Source organism: Colius striatus, chromosome 7 (assembly GCF_028858725.1).
Source record: "Colius striatus isolate bColStr4 chromosome 7, bColStr4.1.hap1, whole genome shotgun sequence".
NCBI classification, from domain to species: Eukaryota; Metazoa; Chordata; class Aves; order Coliiformes; family Coliidae; genus Colius; species Colius striatus.
In genome coordinates this window covers 40,544,961-40,564,162 of record NC_084765.1, presented here as the reverse complement: position 1 = coordinate 40,564,162, position 19,202 = coordinate 40,544,961, and the positions used below count along the sequence as shown (strand labels likewise).

General features: G+C 66.9%; 2 protein-coding genes across 4 annotated transcripts; one reads left to right on the top strand and one right to left on the bottom strand.

Moving 5' to 3' along the window:
• Nucleotides 1–380: 380 nt before the first annotated feature.
• On the bottom strand, nucleotides 381–15,188 carry FURIN (furin, paired basic amino acid cleaving enzyme). 3 transcript variants are annotated; one of them, XM_062000566.1, is made up of 16 exons: nucleotides 15,106–15,188; nucleotides 12,584–12,965; nucleotides 8,292–8,390; nucleotides 7,249–7,344; nucleotides 6,576–6,704; nucleotides 6,316–6,392; nucleotides 5,958–6,046; nucleotides 5,636–5,808; nucleotides 4,819–5,031; nucleotides 4,539–4,639; nucleotides 4,322–4,425; nucleotides 4,015–4,132; nucleotides 2,932–3,111; nucleotides 2,723–2,847; nucleotides 2,202–2,318; nucleotides 381–2,123 (listed from the first exon to the last, which is right to left on the bottom strand). In XM_062000566.1, the coding sequence occupies exons 2-16, from the start codon at nucleotides 12,761–12,763 to the stop codon at nucleotides 1,555–1,557; spliced, it is 2,370 nt and encodes a 789-aa protein (XP_061856550.1). In that variant the 5' UTR covers nucleotides 12,764–12,965; nucleotides 15,106–15,188; the 3' UTR covers nucleotides 381–1,554. The 3 variants fall into 3 exon arrangements, with proteins under 3 accessions (XP_061856550.1, XP_061856551.1, XP_061856552.1); XM_062000567.1 differs by lacking the exon at nucleotides 7,249–7,344; XM_062000568.1 differs by lacking the exon at nucleotides 2,723–2,847 and having other exon boundaries at nucleotides 2,035–2,123.
• LOC133625837 (basic proline-rich protein-like) lies at nucleotides 12,896–18,189 on the top strand. The gene is made up of 4 exons (XM_062000439.1): nucleotides 12,896–12,975; nucleotides 13,988–14,741; nucleotides 15,063–16,074; nucleotides 17,954–18,189. The coding sequence occupies exons 1-4, from the start codon at nucleotides 12,896–12,898 to the stop codon at nucleotides 18,187–18,189; spliced, it is 2,082 nt and encodes a 693-aa protein (XP_061856423.1).
• Nucleotides 18,190–19,202: the final 1,013 nt, after the last annotated feature.

Genomic DNA, 19,202 nt, shown 5'->3' with positions numbered 1-19,202 from the left:
CAGTTGGTGCCCAGCGCTCAGGTGAGGGGTCGGTCTCTGCCCGTGTGAAGTTTGCGTCACGTACCCAAACAGCAGTCCCTGCCCCGCACTGCTCCTGCCCGCAGCCCGGCCGGGGCAGCCCCTGGCTCTCGGGGACTCTTTACCTCGCGGGGAGCATCCCCGTCCTGTCCGGGGGCTGTGGTGGGTGTGGGGTACCGCGGCGGGCGGTGCGGCAGCCCCCGACTGCGCAGCGGACAGACCCCCGGCCAGGTGCTCCGGCCGCGGGCAGAGCTGCGGGGCAGAGCCGGGCGACCCCTCGGGCAGCTGCAGGGCAGAACCCGGCGCCCTGGGGGCTCAGCAGCCCCTCGCAGCCGCGGCACACACAGCACAGGCAGCGGAGCTGGTTTGCATAGTTCTGAACATTTAATAACTCAGTCTCTCTAGCGTTATATCCACATCCATTAAATTAAAAACGGGCTCAGGAGGCAGCTCCCGGCTGATTAAATTACAAGAAAAAATTACTGTGCACCAAAAAGTTATTATAGAAAAATAGTCCTGTGGCCCCCGGCCGTGGCAGCCGGGGCTGGCGCGGGGCAGCATGAGCCCACGGCACGAGCCCACGCCACGGCCCCGCCGGGCGGCTGCGGGCGGCCAAGGGAGCGCGGCACCGGCCTCTGCCCACGGGGAAGGGGCGGCGAGGGCAGGCGGCACCCAGAGGGGCTCCGGCAGGGAGCGGAACGGATTGTCACCAAGTGGGGCAAGGCACATCGGGGGGCAGGGACACGCCAGGGCTGGGGCTGCCGGGATGCTGGGCCCTGCCCGGGGGCAGCGGACAGGGGGGCCCGGGGCAGCCCCCCAGCCTGGGGGCTGTGCGGGGAGTCCCTGCCTGCGCTGGGGGCACAGGGGAAGGCGCTGCCCCATCCCACGCTCTCAGCTGCAGGGCGGCTGCTGCCCAGGCCGGGATGGGCAGGCAGCGGGCAGCAGAGGCTGAGGCCTGGCCATTATTGCTGTTGAAGGGCACAGGTGGAGGTGGACAGGCCCTTGGGAGCTGGTGGGGAGCTAGGGGGCCGGGGTCAGGGTAGGGGGGCAGCCAGAGGCTGGCATGTGCTGAGCACAAGGGGACACCGTGCTGTGGGTCTGGCTCAAGGCAGAGCTGCCCCCAGCCCAGCCAGCCCAGTCTGAGCAGCGACAGCCCCAGGACCCTGCATGCTGCCATCCTCCAGGACCCCCAGCAGCAGCCCCCCTGCGGGACCCCCGGCAGCAGCCCCCCGCTGTGTCAGGAGACACAGCTGCCAGAGCAGGGCCCGCCAGTGCCAGGGGCCCCACCGCCACCAGACACTCGGGCGTGGGGCACAGGATGGACACAGGGCCAAGAGAGATGGTGCAAGACTGGGACAGTGCCGAGCTGAGAACGGTGCTGCAGCCCCGGCCAGGGCCCAGGGCCAGCGCCAGCAGGGGGAGCCCCGGGCTGCTGTGGGGCGGGAGGGGGACGAGGGCAGAGTCTGGGGCCCCTCGGCCTCACCTGCCCCGGCCCCGAGGTGCTGGGCAGGGAGGAGGGAGGGGCGGGAGGGCTCATCAAAGGGCACTTTGGTCTCTGATGAAGGCAGTCCTCTCGTTGTGGGCCTCGTACTCCTCACCGTCCGACTCCGAGGGGCCCTCCTCTTGCCAGATGTCAGAGGGGAGGCCCTTGTAGGAGATGATCCCACTGTCCAGGGCGTAGACCTTCACGCCCCGCAGGCTGAAGCCTGAGCGCGCCTGCAGCACCAGGAAGATGGCGACAAAGATGACGACGATGAGGACGCAGCTGAGGCTGGCGATGAGGACGGGCAGGTTGGCTGGCGCGGGGGCCTCGGCCGGGCCCTCGCCCTCGGCCAGGGCAGGGGACGCGCGGCTGCTCTGCGTCTGGTGGGAGCAGGAGAGGTCCAGGCTGCTGAAGTGGGAGTGTGCGGGGCAGGTGAGGCACTGGTTGGGGCCAGGCCCCGCGCAGGTGGCGCAGGAGGGGTGGCAGGGCAGGCAGAGCTGAGGTGTGATGGGCTCCACGCTGTTCTCCAGGCTGTAGTGTGTGCTCTGCACGCCGGGTGCGAAGCCGGGAGGGCAGCGCTTCAGGCAGCTCTTCTGGTGCAGGTAGTACCCTTCCTCACAGACTGCGGGAACGGCAGGGTCAGCGCAGGCTGGGGGCTGCCTGCTCCCCGTGCCTCCCTCCCCACCGGCCCCACACTCACCCACACAGGTCTGACTGGGCGTCAGGGTCTTGCAGCCGCTGCTCTCCAGCTGGTTGGACAGGCTGGGGGGGTCGGTGGCCGTCCCGTACAGCACGAGCGTGAACTTGGTCAGTGTGCCTGCAACGACAGAGTGAGGACCACCGATGGACTCCCTGGCACCACCGACGTGCCCACGGCACAGGCACAGGGAAGGGGCTGCCACTGGTTCCAGCCCTGGGCTGTCAGTGGGCCATGAGGCTGTGCCCACCCCTTGGAAGAGCACCTGATGTGAGACCGTGCCCCCTCCACAGGGCAGGGGGTGACCAGGGGCACCTACTGCCCCAGCCCCCCACTGCCCCAGAGCAGCTGCATCCTCTCCCCGCAGACCCAGCTCCAGCCTCTCCCCAGCCAGGTCAGCACAAAGCATCTGAATTCAGTGTCACTGGCCCCTCTGGTCAGGGGACAACGGGCACCCACTCTGCTCCCCACCCCCCACCTCGGGCTTGGAGGGCACTGGGGGGCTGAGGACAGCCCAACCCTACCGTAGTTGTTGGCGTCACTGGTGTTCTCAATCTCCAGCACCCACTCCCCAGAGGGATCCTCGTCCCAAGAGTGTGTCGTCATGAAGGCCCAGTCGTTGAACCCATCAGCTGAGAAGTCGTGGGGCCTGGGGGCAAGGGGGGCACGAGGTGGGTGCCAGTGTCCCACAGACCTACCGGTGCCGGCCCGGCCGGGGCTGCCCGGCTCGTACCTGGCGGCCAGCAGCGTGGAGCGGGTGCCCATGGGGCTGACGAGGTGGATGGCCAGGTCTCCTCGCCGGTTGTAGGACAGCGTCAGCCGGGCCTGCGCGTGCTCCAGGCGGCTGATCCAGTTGGCCTTGCCCAGGCAGGCGTCCACCTTCCGCCGCACCTCCAGGCGCTTCCCGATGTCCCTGCCGAGCGCAGGTGCAGTGAGCCCCGGGTCAGTCCCTGTCCCGGCCCGGGGCAGGCAGAGTGAGCCCCAGGTCACTCCCACTCCCAACCCGGGGCAGGCTCAGGCAGCCCCAGCCTCAGCTCCTGCTGCGGGACGTCACAGGAGCCGCGCCAGCCCCACAGCGGTGCTGGCACCTTCCCCCCTCGCACAGACTGCCCTGGCTCCCCAGCATGGAGGGGTCTGCGCTGCCCGCTGTCACCTCCCCAGAGGCTGCTCCTTTGAACGAGCCCTTTCTTCACCCTCCACCCACCCGGCTCCAACAGCACTGAGACGGACACAGCCGCCACCGTCCTACTGCCGGCGTGTGGCCATTGCCCCCATGGCCACGCGCGGTGCCAGCCCTGCTGCCAGCACAGGATGTGGGTGCCAGCACCGGCCCCGGCTGCGCAGGGCTGGGCCCCAGGGGAGCAGGGCAGGGCAGCAGGCAGAGCTCAGCCCTGGCTCCTTCCGTGACCACAGACACCCCCGGGGAGTGCTCCAGCCACACACAAGACTCAGCACATGTTGTGCTGCGGCAGCAGCGGCCAAGCAGGAGTAAAAGGAGCTTCTGTCTGACTCCTGAAAAGCCCCTGTGTGTGGGGCCGACTGGCGCTGGCTGCTCCCAAACCGCAGCGCCCTGCCGTGCCCGGCCCTGCCCGGCAGCAGCAGGCAGGCTCAGAAGCCAGAGCTGGGCACACCAAGGGCCTTTCCTGGCTCTCCTCACATGCTCTGGCAGTTTGATGGCCTGGGGGACTCAGGGCAGCTCAGCAGCAGAGATCCCCCCCCCAGTCCCCACCCCAGACCCAGAGGCGCTTGGCCCCCTGCGCAGAGCCATGCAGGCGGCAGATACCAGCATTGCCCTCCTGGGCTCAGCAGCCCTTACTTGGGCTCTGTGAGGATGTCGATGACACACTTCCTCTGCGGTCCCACCGTGGTCCAGTTCTTGGCCAGGCTCACCATGGCCCCGGCGTCCAGCAGGCCGTAGCCATAGGAGTGGCTGACTGTGGACAGAGGGGGTGTCAGCACTGTGTTGGGGGTCCCAAGCAGGGGACATGTGCCCAGCCCCACTGTGCAGCTCATGGGGGCCGCCGCACCCCCAGTTCCACAGGGCTGCCGGGGGGCTCTGCCCCAGCACCCCCAGGCTGGCTGTGGAAACGGGGGCCCCTGCTCCAGCCCCGCTGCCACGGTACCTTTGCGGCCAACGCCGTTGGTGACCCAGTCGTTGGCATTGAGGTGAGCTGGCTTTGACGTCTGCACCACCAAGTGTTGCATATCCCGCCAGGTCAGGTTCTTGCTGTGGGGAGACACGGGGTTGAAGCACTGGCACCGGGCTTCTCCTGGCCCAGGCTGGTCCGTACTGGGTGAATGGCTGCCCCCAGCCCAGCCCTGCTGTGTGCCCGCCCTTACTTGGCTTCCAGGGCGAGGGCGATGATGCCAGCGGCCAGAGGTGCTGAGGCCGACGTCCCCGTGTGTGATTCTGTGCATTTCTGTCTGAGGTCTGTGGTCACCTGCAGGGAGGGGTGAGGGATACCGGGGTGACAGGTGCTGTGGGCACTGGCCATGGCCAGGAGCCGGCATGGGAAACAGAGAAGGAAAGGCAGAGCCACCACTCCTGGGGCAGCTCAGCTGATGTGCACATCCTGCCCCGAGAGCCCGTGACCTGCAGACACCCGCAGCCCCGACTCACGATCTGCTTCTCGTTCTGGTTGCCGCTGCTGTAGGTGGTGGCGAGGGTGGAGGAGCAGGCCTCGCTGTACCAGGGCACGTTGCCGTACTGTGTGGTGCTGCTGATGGACAGCGTGTAGATGCTGTTGGTGTAACCGTCACAGTTGCAGCTGTCGTGCTCACGGCCCCCGTTGCCAGACGCCCAGACGAAGATGGAGCCCAGTCCCCCTCGGCCCTGGCAACAGAGGCAGGGTGAGGGCCGGCACGGCGCTGCTGCAGGATGCAAAGCCCCAGCCGGAGCCGGGACCGAGCGGATGGTGCCGACCCCGAGGATCTCACAGGCTGAGTGAGATCAGCCAGCCCCACTCACAGTGTGTGACAGAGCTGGTGTGGCACAGAGGGCGGCTGTGCAGAGAGCCCCAGGCAGAACACGGGGCACAGCCAAGCACAGACTGCACCATGGCACATGGGCACAGTGCAGGGAGTGAGGGCGAGCAGCTGGCACGAAACCAGGCAGGAGCCAGCACTGGGTTCCAGAGAGCAGAGACCGTCCGGGCACAGGCTGCTCAGGAGCCCTTCAAGTGGGAGGATGGCTGCTCGAAAGGGAGATAAGCACCAGGCAGGGGAGGAGCCCTGACTCAGCCATTGCATAAGAACAGGAAAAACCAACAGAGCCTGATCCTGGAGATGGGCTGGAAGACAGCTCATCCTGGGCCGGGACACCAGCAGGGCAGGCAGAGTGAGGGAGAGCCAGGGGTAGGGGTAGGAGCTCAGCCCAGAGAGAGCCAGGGGAGGGGGCAGGAGCTCAGCCAGTGCTGCCCCTGCCAAGTCCTGCTCACCTGGCTGACCCCTCGGAAGAAAGCCTCCTCTGCCAGCCGGGCCGGGCCATCCACAGTCTTGCCATCGTCCTCGGGGCCCCAGCTGGCGCTGTAGATGTGGATGTGGTTGGGATTGAGGCCCAGGGAATGGGCCTCCACAGCGTCCGTCACCTCGCCATCCAGCATGCGCACGCCTAGGGCCAGAGAGCGGGCGTCAGGGCCGGCCGTGTGCTCGGGGCAGCGGTGCCGCTGCCGCGCTCTGCCAACATGGGGCTGCCCCGGCTGGCAGCGCCAGATCCCCGGCACAGCCCACCACGCTGGGCACAGGGCAGGGGGCACCCACCTCCAATCCTGGCGTTGTACGCCACGCCGACACCACAGATCCCATTGTTGGCCACCGCGGCAACTTCCCCGGCGCAGCGTGTGCCATGTCTGCAGCCAGAGAGACCCAAATGTGCCCAGGCCCGGCGAGGGGAGCACAGGGCTGGGCACAGCTGCGGCATGGGACTGGAGCCCAGGCTGCTCCCCGTCCCTCCTGCCCCAGGCAGCCCACAGAGGCCTCGCAGGGCTCCTTCTGCTCTTCTGCTCCAGAGCAGGGAGTGCTGAGCAGCCAAACACAGTGCTGCTCCCATGGGAAGGGGAGGCAGAGGGTTTCTCCCCGCGCCATGCCGCAGCCCCTGGGGTCCCTGCCACCCCCTCACCTGTTGTCGTTCATCTGTGTGTAGCGGGGCTGCGGGTCTGGGTCCTGGTCGTTGACATCAAAGCTTGCCCCTGGATCCTGCAAGACAGATCTGGCAGGTAGAGACCATCTACGCTGCCCACCAAGACCCAGAGGCCGGGCTGAGTGGGCTCCAGCCCCACCTCCGCCACAGCTGCAGCGGCTCCGGGGCTGTGTACAGCTGGTGCAGCCGCCCCGACGTGCTCCTGTGGCACGTCGCCCTGCAGCATCGCCCACACTTACATAGTTGCCCTCCAGGTCAGGGTGGTTCTTCTCAATGCCATCATCCAGGATGGAAACCACGATGCCCTTGCCCGTGTAGCCCTGCGCCCACGCCTGGCGCACGTTCAGGTCCCGCTGGTTTGTGTTGTACTGCCGAGAGAAGCCCTGGGAATAGGAGCTGTGCCCCGGGGCTGGCACGGCAGCGGCGGTGCCCACAGCCCTCCCTGGCCCAGCTGTGGGGACAGGCAGAGGCAGCCCCCATCCTGCTCTGCTGTGTGGGACATGGAAACCCCAGCAGATGGGCAGCCAAGGAGAGACACTCTGAAAGGCAGCAGAGCCTCAGGCTGTGTTTGGGCCCCAGGAACACAGCTCTCTTTGCAGAGATGAGCCTTGTGCCCAAGCTCGATGGCACAGATACACACAGACATGGACCCTAGGCCAGGAAAAAGGCTGCTTTCCCCCTGTTCTACCCCAGGCTCTCCCCAACCCCACCAATGGCCTGGCAGGGAATCACAGCTCCATGAGCACAGCCTCTTTCCTGGGTGCCCCTGGACACAGAGCAAGGGTGACTACCTCAGGCCTTCCTCCTCCTCCCCCCTGCCAGCCTATCTGGCAGCAGCAGCCAGCTGAGACCCATCCCTCGTGCCTAGAGCTCCCTCCTCACCCAGCACTGCACAGCCCCCATGGCACTCACCAAATACCACTGCTGAGGGAACTTGGGGTCTGTGGGTTCCATGAAAACATCTCGCTTGGTCCTGCGCTTTGCCACCTGCTGCTCCAGCCACTGCACCTGCAGGCAGAGAGGGCATGGGGTCCCACTGCCCCTCAGCCCCCTGCCCCAGTCCACAGCGCTCTCCCTGGGCAGCTCCCACCCAGCCCTGGGCTGGGTGAGCATCCAGCCCTGCCAGAGCTGCCGCAGCACCCACATGGTTCCTCCCAGCACCCCCTGCCCAGCCATGCCAGGGCGGCAGCACCGCGCGTGACACCAGAGGCTCTGCTCCAGCAGCCGGGAGCCTGCCAGATCTGTGCCCTGCTGCACTGCCAGCATCCTGCCACGCTGCACACCCTCCTGCACTGCCAGCACCCTGCCACGCTGCACACCCTCCTGCACTGCCAGCACCCTGCCATGCTGCACAACCTTTGCACTGCCAGCACTGTGCCACACTGCACTCCCCCTTGCACTGCCAGCACCCTGCCACACTGCACAACCCTTGCACTGCCAGCACTGTGCCACACTGCACTCCCCCCTGCACTGCCAGCACCCTGCCACACTGCACAACCCTTGCACTGCCAGCACTGTGTCACATTGTACACCCCGCTGCACTGCCATGCCATGCCACATTGCATGCCCTGCTGCACTGCTGGCATGCCAGGGCCTGGGCTGGAGCCAGGGCAGGACGATCAGGGCAGCCCTGCCACACCGCCGTGCTGGGATCTGTGCTGCACTGCCCTGCACACCGTGCCCCACACACCAGGACACAGAGCCCTGCAGGGAGCAGAGGCTGCCCCGTGCCCTGGGATCACAGCAGCGCACAGGATGGTGACACCGGCTCCACCAAGCCCCTGCCCTTGCCAGCCGTGTGTTGGGCTCCTGCCCCGCTCCACCAGGATGCCAAGAGATGGTTCAAGCTGCCCCAGCCCCATCCTGTTCCCAGCGCTGGGTCACAGCAGCGTGAAGTGAGTGGCACCAAAGCCAGGCCCCGCAGGCAGGAGGCAGGGCCCACCCGCTGCACCTACCTGTGGTTCCCTGGCCAAGCGCTGGTGCCAGGGCTGGTGGGGCGAGAGGGAACGCTTCACCACGCCGCGGTGCCGGAAGTGGTAATAGTCACCAAAAATCTGCAACAGAGGAAGCAGCTGGATGCACAGGAGAGCACAGCACCACAGCTCCCTGTCCTCCCACCTGCAAGCCGCAGCCCCCCCTACTCCAGAGCGGCCGATGGAGCTTGTTTCCAGCTACAGGGGACAGGACCTCCTGCGAGGGGCTGCGGCAGCCGCTGACAAGGCAGCTGCAGTGACCCTGGAGCCACAGCAACTTGGACTCTGCCCCCCTCACCCTCCCTGAACAGCAACAAGTCTTGAATGGTCCAAGAGAGCTGCTGTCCTGGCAAGGAGCCCCACACAAGCAGTGGCAGAGAAGGACAGGCATTTTGGAGCCAGCCTGGAACAGGCACCAACCTCAAGAGATAAGACCACCACTCCTCTCCCAGCACCAACCAGCATCTCCTGCTACTGGTGAGGGGGCTCCAAATGGCTCTAGGCCCAGCTTCCCAGGCAGCCCCAGCCAGGACAGGGAGGGTGGGGGCCAGCCTCTGCTCCTCAGGACAGGGCACTCACACAGTCCCTGTCCACACCGGCGCTGGGCTCTGCCTCGGGGCACAGCCAGCACCAGCACAGTGAAGCCAGGGGCACAGGGCAGCTGTCTCAGCAGGGCAGCCATGGTGCGATGGCCCCGGCTCAGCTCCCACAGCTGGGGCACAGCCGTGCTGGGGCAGGGCAGGAGGGGCTCCAGGAGGCCGTGCAGCTGCCCAGATGGCTATTTATAAACCCCAAACCCTTGCCAGGGCTGTCATTTCCTCATCCCCTCCTGCATGTCCCAGAGGCCCAGGGCTTCCCAGCCCCACACCCACCCTGCCCCGAAGCCCGGGCAGTGGCTGCAGGAGTGTCCCACTGCCCAGCCTATGCCGTGGGCTGCAGGGCTGGGCTGTGGGAGCACAGAGGAGGGCATCTCACCTTCCACTGCCCCAGGCTGACGCAGAACAGTTTGACTACAGTTAGGAGACTCCCAGGTTTATCAGAGCTCTGCAGACGTGCCCTGGGCAGCCACGCAGCCAGCTGCAGTAGGGGCACAGAGCTGCCCCAGGGCTCACAGTGGGGAGGGATGGAGCAGAGTGCCAACCCTTATCCAAGGACTGTGCCAGCCCCCCAGGCCTGGTGCATGTGACTTCCCAGTGCCAGTGGCAGCTCCTGCCCTGGGCTGGTGGAGGAAAGGCCAGGACTTGGTCTGCAGCTCAGCACTCTTTCCTTGCAGGGCACGGGCAGGTGGCTGGAGCCCTGGCACAGCTGGCTGCAGAGCTGTAGCCCTGACTGCTACACCAGCATCACACCTCCAGCGCTGCCAGAGTCACTGGGGACAAACCCCAGACCTGTTCCCTGTGGCACATCACAACCCCCCCAGCACAGCCTGGTGGGCCCAGCAGCTCAGAGCATTTGGGGAGGTGCCGAGGTTAGAAGACTGCACTGGGCTGGCAGAGGGGAAAGTGAGCTGCAGCCTTGCTGCCCTCCCCCAGCACCCCCTCACCCCTCCAGGGGTAAGGACAGAGACCCAATTGTTCCTGCATGCAGATCGTGGCTCTGCCTGGTCATCCGACTGGATTAGATCTGCACAGACACCGCCAGCCCACACACTTCTGCCCTAATCCCCACCGCCCCTGTCCTCAGCAAGGGCAGAGCCATCCCCAGCCCAGCCCTGATCCCACTCACTGCTCCTGCCCCCACCTCCCACCACAGCTCGTGGTCTCAGACAGTGAGGGGGCAACAGGCTGCCTGTGCTTCCCGTGTCCCTGGGAGCAGGGCCCTGTGCCGGGCAGCAGCGGGGCGAGCAGGGACCTGCAGTCCGTGGCACAGGGGGTGAGGCACTGCCAGGGTGGGCAGTGCCTGCGCCCCTCCTCCACAGCACAAACCACTGTGCTTCTGCCCCGCTGCTGCGCCCGCCGCTCTCCTCTGATCCCCACCCCAACACTGTCCTGTGCGTCCCCTCCGAGGCTGCTGGCAGCAGACGCAGGCCCTGGCAGGGCTCGGCCGGCGCCACGGCCGGCACAGGGAGTGCTGCCGCGGCGGCTCTGCCGGCAGCGGGGAGCAGGGAGTACACCAGGGCAGCACGGCTGCGAGGACAGTGTCCAGAGCCCACGCTGCGGCTGGGATCCGCTCAGATAAGGACCCTGGGGGCCTCTCACTGGGGCACTGCCAGAAGCACCCAGTCCCCTCCCCGTTCCAGCCTGGCTGCGCATCCTGTCCCAGCAGCACAGGCTCCCTGAAACAGCAGCCAGCAGCGTGCCGGGACGCACAGCCCAGCTCCTTCCAGCCCTGCTCTTCCCACCAGGCCAAGCCGCCACAGCCCCTCTGCGGGAACAGGCTGCCCAGGCCAGACAAGTCTCGTCCCACAGCACAGACACCAGGATGGGCTCCAGAAGGGCAGAAAATGTGCCCAGGCCAGCAGCTCCTGCCACAGCCTGAGCTGACCCAGCCTGGGGCTCTGCCCACAGGTGCTGCCTGGCTGCTGCCCTGCAGGCAGCTCCGTGGGCTGGCACAGCAGGGCAGAGGTGCCACAATGCACGGCGTGGGGAGAAGATGAGTGCTGCTGGGCAGTGCTGGCACAGAGCCTCTGTGGTTCACAGGAATTGATCCCAGGGGTCTTGGCATCCTGGGACGCTCTGGCAGCAGCCCTGGCCTGACATGTCCTTTGCCCTGACATTGGCTCTAACACATTACCACGCAGACCTGTGTGAGGCTGCCCCATTGCCCCACAGTGCAGACACCCTCCATGGGGCCTAGACCAGCCCCTGGAGCTCCCCCTTCCAGAACAAGTCCCTGAGGGCCTGGGGCTCCCTGTCCCCAGAGCACTGCACACCCACCACACCATACACAGCTCCTTTTGGGGGGCAGGACAAGGCACCCGTTGGCTCCAGCAGCAGCCACCTTCCCAGCCTGCTGTGGCAGCTGCTCACAGTGAGGTCCTGACACTGCAGCCACAAGTTGTGCAACTTCCTCTGGGATTTCTCCTCTCTTTCCTCCCAAAGAGCCAGTCGAGCCCAGGACACAGTCTGTTCTTGGGGCAGCAGCCCCCCAGCACACAGGCAGCCCAGGGGCTGGCAGAGACGCCAAGCTCTGCTCTGCCAGCACCAGTTTCACCTCACCACAGCAGCACCAGCCCAGCTCTCGGTGCCTGTGTTGCGGGGCAGAGGGCAGCCCTCTGCCCCAGCCCTGCTGACCCACTCCCCTTGGTTGTGGCAGCCAGGCTGGCACCTGCTCCATCAGCAAAGCCCTTGCCTGCCACTGGCCTAGATGCCAGCACTCTGCCCATGGTGCAGGGCAGGAAAAGGCCCACAGACCAGCCCGTGCCGAGAGCACGGGGCAGATGGCACCATGAGAGCAGCGCAGCATGAGGAGCACTGGCTGCTGGTGGATGCCAGCAGAGACACATCCTGCCTGCAGCACCCGCTGGACCCTGGGCTGAGCCAAGGCATGGCTGTTACACCACCGCCCCAGGCCCATGAGCACCTCACTAGCAGCGAGGGCACAGCCTGCAGCCGGGCACAGAAAGCAGAGACAGCTGCCTGGGGCCTGGAGCACGGGGGAGCTAGGCCCTGCCAAGGCTACCAGAGGAGCATCACAGAGCTCCCTGTGCTGGGGACAAGGCCAGGAGCAGCCAGGACTGTGGGGAACACAAAGGGCCCCGTTTCCTTGGCTGTGACCCCACACGGCTGCCAGGAGGGTGACAGAGGTGACAGTCCCATCCCAGCCGGGCTGAGCACAGACAGCCAAGAGTGGCTGAGGCCTGACAACTGACACAGGGTTGGGGCCAAGGACATGTCCCTGCTGCCAGACTTGCAGGAAGACCCCGTTGCTGCCCTGGCTGAGCTGGGGCTGTGCCGTGCTGGGCCAGCTCGCTGCCAGGAGCGCCCTCAGGAACCGGCAGCTCTCCCCTCCCTCTGCAACCGCACAGCATTCCCCACGTTTTCATGCTTGGATGGGCTCTTCCTCCTTCCCCTTCCAGCAGGCAGTGTGCTGTGCCATGTCATGCCGTGCTGTGCCACCAGACCATCCTGCTGGTGCGAGGAGGCCCTGTCCCCATCCAGCTAATTACCACCTGAGTCAATGCAGCGGCTGCTGGGAGGTGCAGTGAATGGGCACGAACACAGCAGCCTCACTGCCAGGTAGAGCAGCCCCTGAGCTGGCTCCTGAGCCCAGAACCCACCCAGATGGCAGCACACGACACTTCTTCCAGAGGGAGAGGGAAGCGGGGCACTTACCGGGCCCAGGTTGAGGAATCCATGCTTCCTGGCCAGCCGGTCAGCCTCCCGGGGCCCCGCGGGGACGAGCACAGCCCACGTGTTGGTGTAAATATGCTGGGCCAGCACCTCCTGGGCCAGGAGAGCAAGGGCAACCACCAGAGTCCAGAGCAAGAGCAGCGAGCAGGGTCTCAGATCCATCAGAGTATCAGGGTTCCTCGCAGCGGGGAGCAGGAGGGTCCGGGCGAGGGGGATGCAGTGGCCTCCCCGCGTCAGCACCCCGAGGCGCGCCGGCCCCTCTGCACCGCGGGTCCCCGTTCAGCCCCTGCGAGCATGGGGCCGGGCCCCAGCGCCAGGCCCAAGAGCGGCAGCAGGAACGGCCTGTCCGGGACAGCGGCTCGATCTGCAGAGAGGTAGGAGAGTGGTCAGGTCTGGGGCACCTTTCCTCACACCCAGGGAGAGCCCGTGGGCTCCCCAGCCCAGGCCGCGGCTCCAGCACCAAACACAGGGGCCTCAGCCCCTGGCACCCACTGCCCACCACAGCTGCCAGAGCTGCCGGGCCCCAGCACTGAGCAGCCACGGTGGCCGCCGGCATCACAGGGCACCCAGCCGCTGTTTACCTTCTGATTGCCCAATGTGTACTTAGCCTCTGCGCTTACAAGCACGGGAAATGAACTGCGAGGGGAGAAGGGCACGGAAGGAGGGAGAGGCAAGGGAAGGGAAGCCATGCCTCTGCAACCGGGGACAGCAGTCCCTGCTCCAACCAGGACAGGCCTGCCTGGGAAGGCAGCCTCTCCAGTCCCAAAAGGAGATGCCCAGATGCTGTGCGAGGAATGCCAGCTAAACAAGAGACTGGAAGGAGGGAAGCTGGGGAGAGCCCCATGCCCAACACCTCCAGGCTCAGTGATCAACCAGGCAGTGCTGACCAACCAGGACCATGCTGCCCATCACCATTAGCAGCTCTGCCCTTTCTCCAGAGAGTGACGTGGTGACACCGGTGTGACTCATCTTCACCACTGAAAGGGAACCGGCACAGGGACCGGGAAACTTCCAGCACCCACCCACGGAGGCCTGGGAAGCTTGTACCATGTCCCAGGGAAAGTGCAGGAAGCTGGGAAGGCAGGTGGGGAACCGAGCAGGGAGCGACCCGCTCAGCGCAAAGGAGACCGCGACACGCTGATGCTGGTGCAAGCTCCACACTGAGCTGCACAGGCACCCTGAAACAATCTAGCTGTGTTCCAGAGACAGCAGGAAAGGTGAGAGCTGGCAGTGCCCCGAGGAGCCCCATCCCCCTCCAGCATGCAGCGGCCACCGTGAGCCGGGAGCCTGCGGCGCTGCCAGGGGAGGACAGCAGCTCCTGGCAGCCGCCTGAGCCCTCACCGCAGGCTGCAGCACAGACAGTGCCGCGATTCAGGCACCCTGCAGCTCCCCCACAGCTCCCAAACCTCTGCCGGCCGCGGGCCCGGCCGCCCTGCCAAAACGCCCAGATCCACCAGCACCCGCCGAGGCCAAACGGGAGCCCCGGAGCCCAGACTGTGCCAGGGCCCAAATGACAGTTTCCAGTACAAAAGGCTCCCGGAGCCCCCGGGGAAGGGGAAAAGCTGCCACACGAGCAGAGAGAGCAAGCAAGCCCAGCAAGAGGGCACAGGGTCTCCACCGCCGACCTCTGCGCCAGCACCTTGCCCCACTGCGGGTCCCCAAGGCTGTGACAACCCCGCTGCCCTGCGATGCCGGCTCCACGTGGGCCGTGGTGCCTGCAGTGGGCCCTCACACACCGGGAGCAGAACGCGGCCCGCCACGGCCCTGGCTCCCCGTGCCCGCTGCCCCAGCACAGCCGGGCGGGCTGGCTCCCTCCCAGGGAGACCCCGGCGGCGCGGCTCCTCGTCCCCGGCCCTGCCGCAAACCTCCGGCCTCCTGCCCCGGGCGCAGACGGAGAAAGAGGAGGCACAGGGACAGCCCGGGCCGCCACAGGCCGGCCCGCGCGGCGGGGAGTGAGCGGGGCCGTGAGCCCGAGGCAGCCCGGGGGCCGAGCCCCGCTCCGCGGCCCCGCATCGGGCAGGCGCCGGGCAGCGGCGGCCGGGACCCGCCCGGCGTGGCGGACATCGGCGCTGCCCCGTCGCCCCGGGCCCGCACTGGGGGCTGCGAGGGCAGCCGGGCTCGGCCGGAGCCGGCCCCGCGGGTGAGATGGGACGAGGCCTGGTCCCTCCTTGCCCTCGGCTCCCCGCGACGGCGGCTCCAGCCGTCCCCGCCGCCAGCCCCGAGCGCGGCCCCCGCCCGCTCCCCCGCGTCCCCAGGTGCCGCCGGGCGCACCGGCGCTTGCCCCGCAGGGCCTGCCGAGCCCGTGGCGCCGGGGAGCGCCCGCCCGGGGGTCTCCGGGCCAGGCACGCCCCCGCCCGCGCCGCCGCCAGCCCCGGGGCCGCCCCGCGCCGCCGCCACCTCCCGGGGTCCCGCCCGGCCGCGGCCGGCCCAGCTGTCAAACCGCCGGCGCCGGTGGGTCGAGCCCGGCCCCGGCCGCGTCCCCGCCGCCGTCCCCGCGCCCTTACCGCGCGGCCTGCCCGCTCCCGTCCCGCCGCCGGCCGGGCCCGTCTGTCGGCGGCGCCGCGTCACGCCGCGGGGCGCCGGGAGCGCCCGCCCCGGAGCCGGGCCCGGCCCAGGCAGGGGCGGCCGGGGCGGCCGGCGGGGCCGCTTGTTTACGCCGAGCAGCTGTCAGCGCCGCCCGCCGCCCCGCCCCGCGCCGACCGGCCCCGCGCCGACCGACCGGCCCTGCCCCGCTCCGCTCGGCTTGGCCCGGCGCAGCCCGGCCCGGCTCGGCGCGGCACGGCCGCCGCTCCGCCGGGCGCCGCCGGATGCCGTCACCGCCGCCCGCCCCGCCCGCCCCTCCGCCGCACCGGCGCCGCCGAGAGCTCCGCGCCCCGGCACAGCCCCCCCGCGGCCCCCTGCGCTGCCCCGCGCCCGGCCCGGACCCCCCAGGGCACCGCGGCAGCCGGGGCCGCCGCCCTTCGCCCCGGCCCCAGGAGACCCTCCCTCTGCCCTGCGGACTCCGGGCACGGCCCGGGCCTCGGCGCGGCCTCTCGCCCGTCCCGGCACGGGGCCGTCCCTGCCCGTACCCACCGAGGGGCTGCCCGCGCCGGCCCCAGCGGGAGATCGGGGCCAGCTCCGCGAGAGCCCGGACGCACCGCGGGTCCTGGGCACCTGGGCTGCGAGGATGCCCGCGGAGAACGGCACTCGGGAGCCGCCTCGACTCGCGGGTCCCCGCAGCAGCCAGCAGCTCGCTCTGCCACGCGGGGCCGGCGGGACACGAGCCCACCCGGAGCGGCCCGCGCCGGCTCCCGCAGCCGCCGGGTCAGGGGCTCGTCCAGCAGCCTCCCCGCGAGGGCCGTACCGCCGGGGCTCCAGCCCCAGGCCAGCGAGCAGCAGCTGGAGGGAGAAACTGTCTGGAGAGCAGCTACACAAGGAAAACTCATCAGCCCCGTTTCAGGTTTCAGGACTCAGGCTTCCACCGGGGAGAAAAGGTGAGAAGTGAATTACGGCTCGTCTCAGCTCCGGTCATTCGTTGAAAACAACACACGCTGGTCCCTTGCCTGCACGGGACTGTGTCAAGAGGAAAGCAAAAGCCGGGTCAAGAGGCCAAAGCGAAAGCAGCAGAACCCCAACTGACCTGAATCCTCCGCACCTCAGCAGGAGTCTGTCAGCCCCGGGCAGGAGCCGGTCCCACAGCTCCTCACAGGGAAAAGGAAGTCACTCAGATATCAAGATCGAGATCATGAAGCATTAGCAATCGCACAGGAAACAGTCACCTTGGTAACTGAGATGCTGAGAACAGCCCAGAAAATCTGGCACAGGGCAGACTTCTCTCTGAAACTGGGTTAGTTTTGCAGGGCAGACACCTGGCTGCAGCCCTGGCCAGGCCCACCCCAGCACGCGGCCCCCAGAGCTACAGAGCACCGAACACGGGGGCTGCGGGACCCCAGGGCCACCCTCTGGGGCCACAGTCTCACCAGGCAGCCCGTGGACACACGGTGCTCAGCATCCCCCCTGTGCACCCACAGCCCGGCCAGGAGCTGCCCCTAGCAGCCAGCAAGCCCAGGCCAGCCCTGCACACACAGCAGAGCTGGGCCCCACGGAGCTTCACATGGGACACACGTGCTGGGGCAGCTCTGGAGCCAGACTCTGGCCCGGTGCTGGGAGGAAGGGAGGGCAGCAGGTGGGCTGACACCCCCCTGCCCACACACCTTATGTTCAGATGCTCATTTAGGCGCCGGTGCCCAGGCAGGTGACAAGTTGTAGCACTGGGCCCCTGTGACCTGTCACACCGGGGAGAGGAGCTGACAAAGGGCCCTTGTCACCACTGGGTTTATCTCGGTGCCACGGGGCAGGCAGGAAGCGCCTCTCTTACCAAAACCACTGGCTTGGGACCTGTGCACTGACCTGCACCCTGCTGACTGCAACGCCTCTCACCAGGGAGCACGTGCCTGCAGCAGGAGCCACGGAGGTGAACGGGATCTGCTCTTCCACAGCCCCCCAGGGCCAGGGGCCGGCTGCAGGCAGGGCAGAGAGCAGGGCCCTTGCACAGCGAGGGAATGAAACAGCTATGGCAGCCATATCTGTCAGGACCATGAACCCTCCTTTTGCATGTTTAACTGGAGGCCACGGCTTGGAGACATCAGCACATCCCAGGAGACAGCCAGGAGCAGGCTCCCTGGCACACTGGCTCCCTGCAGGGTCTGCCCTGCCAGGTCGTGTCCCACGGCTTCCCTGGAGCCCACACGGTGTACAGCAGGGCCCAACTGCTCACCGGGGCCTGGGGAGCAGCCGTCTGCTCCTCCGCACCAAGCACTGTGTGCTGTGGCCCATCAGCACGCACAGCCGATACAAACTCACTCTCACGGAAAAAATCAGCTCAGGTTCTGGCTTCCAAGTTGTGGAGATTGCACAAGTCCCAACAATGATGCAACTGCCCACCTGCCTGAGCTTTCTGGGAACCACAGACTGTTTCTCCCTGACTTACCCCCCCCTTTCACAGGGCTGCTCTGCTGCCCAAGGGGAGCTCAGGGATACAGCAGGACTGCAGCACTGCCGCTCCCCACAGCCCCCACAGTGCAGGTGGGAGCAGACCGAGCAGGGACCTGGCAAGGGAAGGGCAGAAGGCCCTCACAAACAGCAGAGAAACCCAAATACCAGTCAGCAACAGCAAGCAGAGGACATCCAGAGGGACCGAATCAATAACCGCTGTTCACCTGGAGCACAGCACTCTGTTCAGGCTGGTGCGAGCCCCCAGCCCCTCTCTGTGCCCCTTCCCCAGTCTGTGCCCTCTCCCAAAGCTCAGGCCACAGTCCCATTTCCCTGGAGCCTCTGCAGCCCCTCTCTTGCCCTCATCTCCCCTCCCCGCAGGACCTTACCGTCAGGCTGCTGGGAAGGCACTGGTGTCCCCGGCGCTGGGACTGCCGAGGCTGGTGCAGCACTGCAGGGTCCCGCCAGCTCAGGAGGCTGTTCACAGCCAGGCTCCCAGACACAACATCTCGCTGTGGTCACAGGCAGAGGACTCAAAGCCCAGCCCTGAACAGCCTGACCTTGCCCTGCGGTGCAGCTGCAGACACAAACAGCAGCAGCTCAAGGTGGTTCTGTAACTTTATCTTCCTCTGACTTTGTCATCAGCAGCTGTAACGCTGCCAAGATATCGACCCACTGCCTGTCACATCGCTGCTCTGGCTCTGGGCCGCGGTGCCTTGCTCCCTGCCATCGCCTGTGCCCCTACAGCTGCAGCTCTGTGGGGGCAGGGACGCCCTTGCCCAGGCCAGGCACCATAAGCTGCCAGGCTGTGACAGCACTGCCCTGTTTACCAAGGCCTCCAGTTTTGTTTCACCTGAGCAGGACATCATGTGCTCTGTGTGCAATTCCTGAGCTGTACCCGGTGCGTCTCATTGTTTCACCAAGCCCTGTGTCAAAGCTCTCTCCTTGCCACAGTGACACAGGTCTCACTCGGTGGGAACTATGATAACCCTCAAGACTTAATATCTCGTCAGATGACCAAACACAGAGCAGGAGCTCCAATTGTCATCTGGGTGTAAAGGCCAGAAACACACAAACTCTTGCGTATTCCTGGGCAAGGCTGGGGAGGACCATTGGTTACTGTAGGACTACAAAGCTACTAATCCTTGGTCACCAAGGCAGGCCACAAGCTACAGGGCACCAAGAGAACCCCAGGGTCTCACCACACACCTCATCCCTCCTACCTGCTCTGACGGGGGTGTCCTGGGTCCTCCAGCTGCTGCAGGGCCTGGGAGAGCCCACAGCTCAGAGATTTCTGTGGCAGGTCCTGCAGGGTGCTGCAGAGCCCTCCCCAGCACCACAGCAAAGGCTGAGCCTAGGGCAGCTGTGAGGGGCTGGGACCCCCAGCCCTTGGCACCTCTGCAGCCAGCGCTGGGCCCATGCTGGGGCTGCACAGCCCTGACAACATCTGCGCTCCCAAAGACTGTCTGAGCGAGACCCTCCCTGGAAGGTGTCTCCCACATGGGAACCCATGACAGCAACACAAAACACCCCCCTGCACTTTGAGGTTGTGCTCCAGTACTGCCCCTCCTGCTGCAAAGCCTCTGCAGGGCTGCCTGGCTGCGGTCCCCGGTGCTGGGCTCACCCTGCA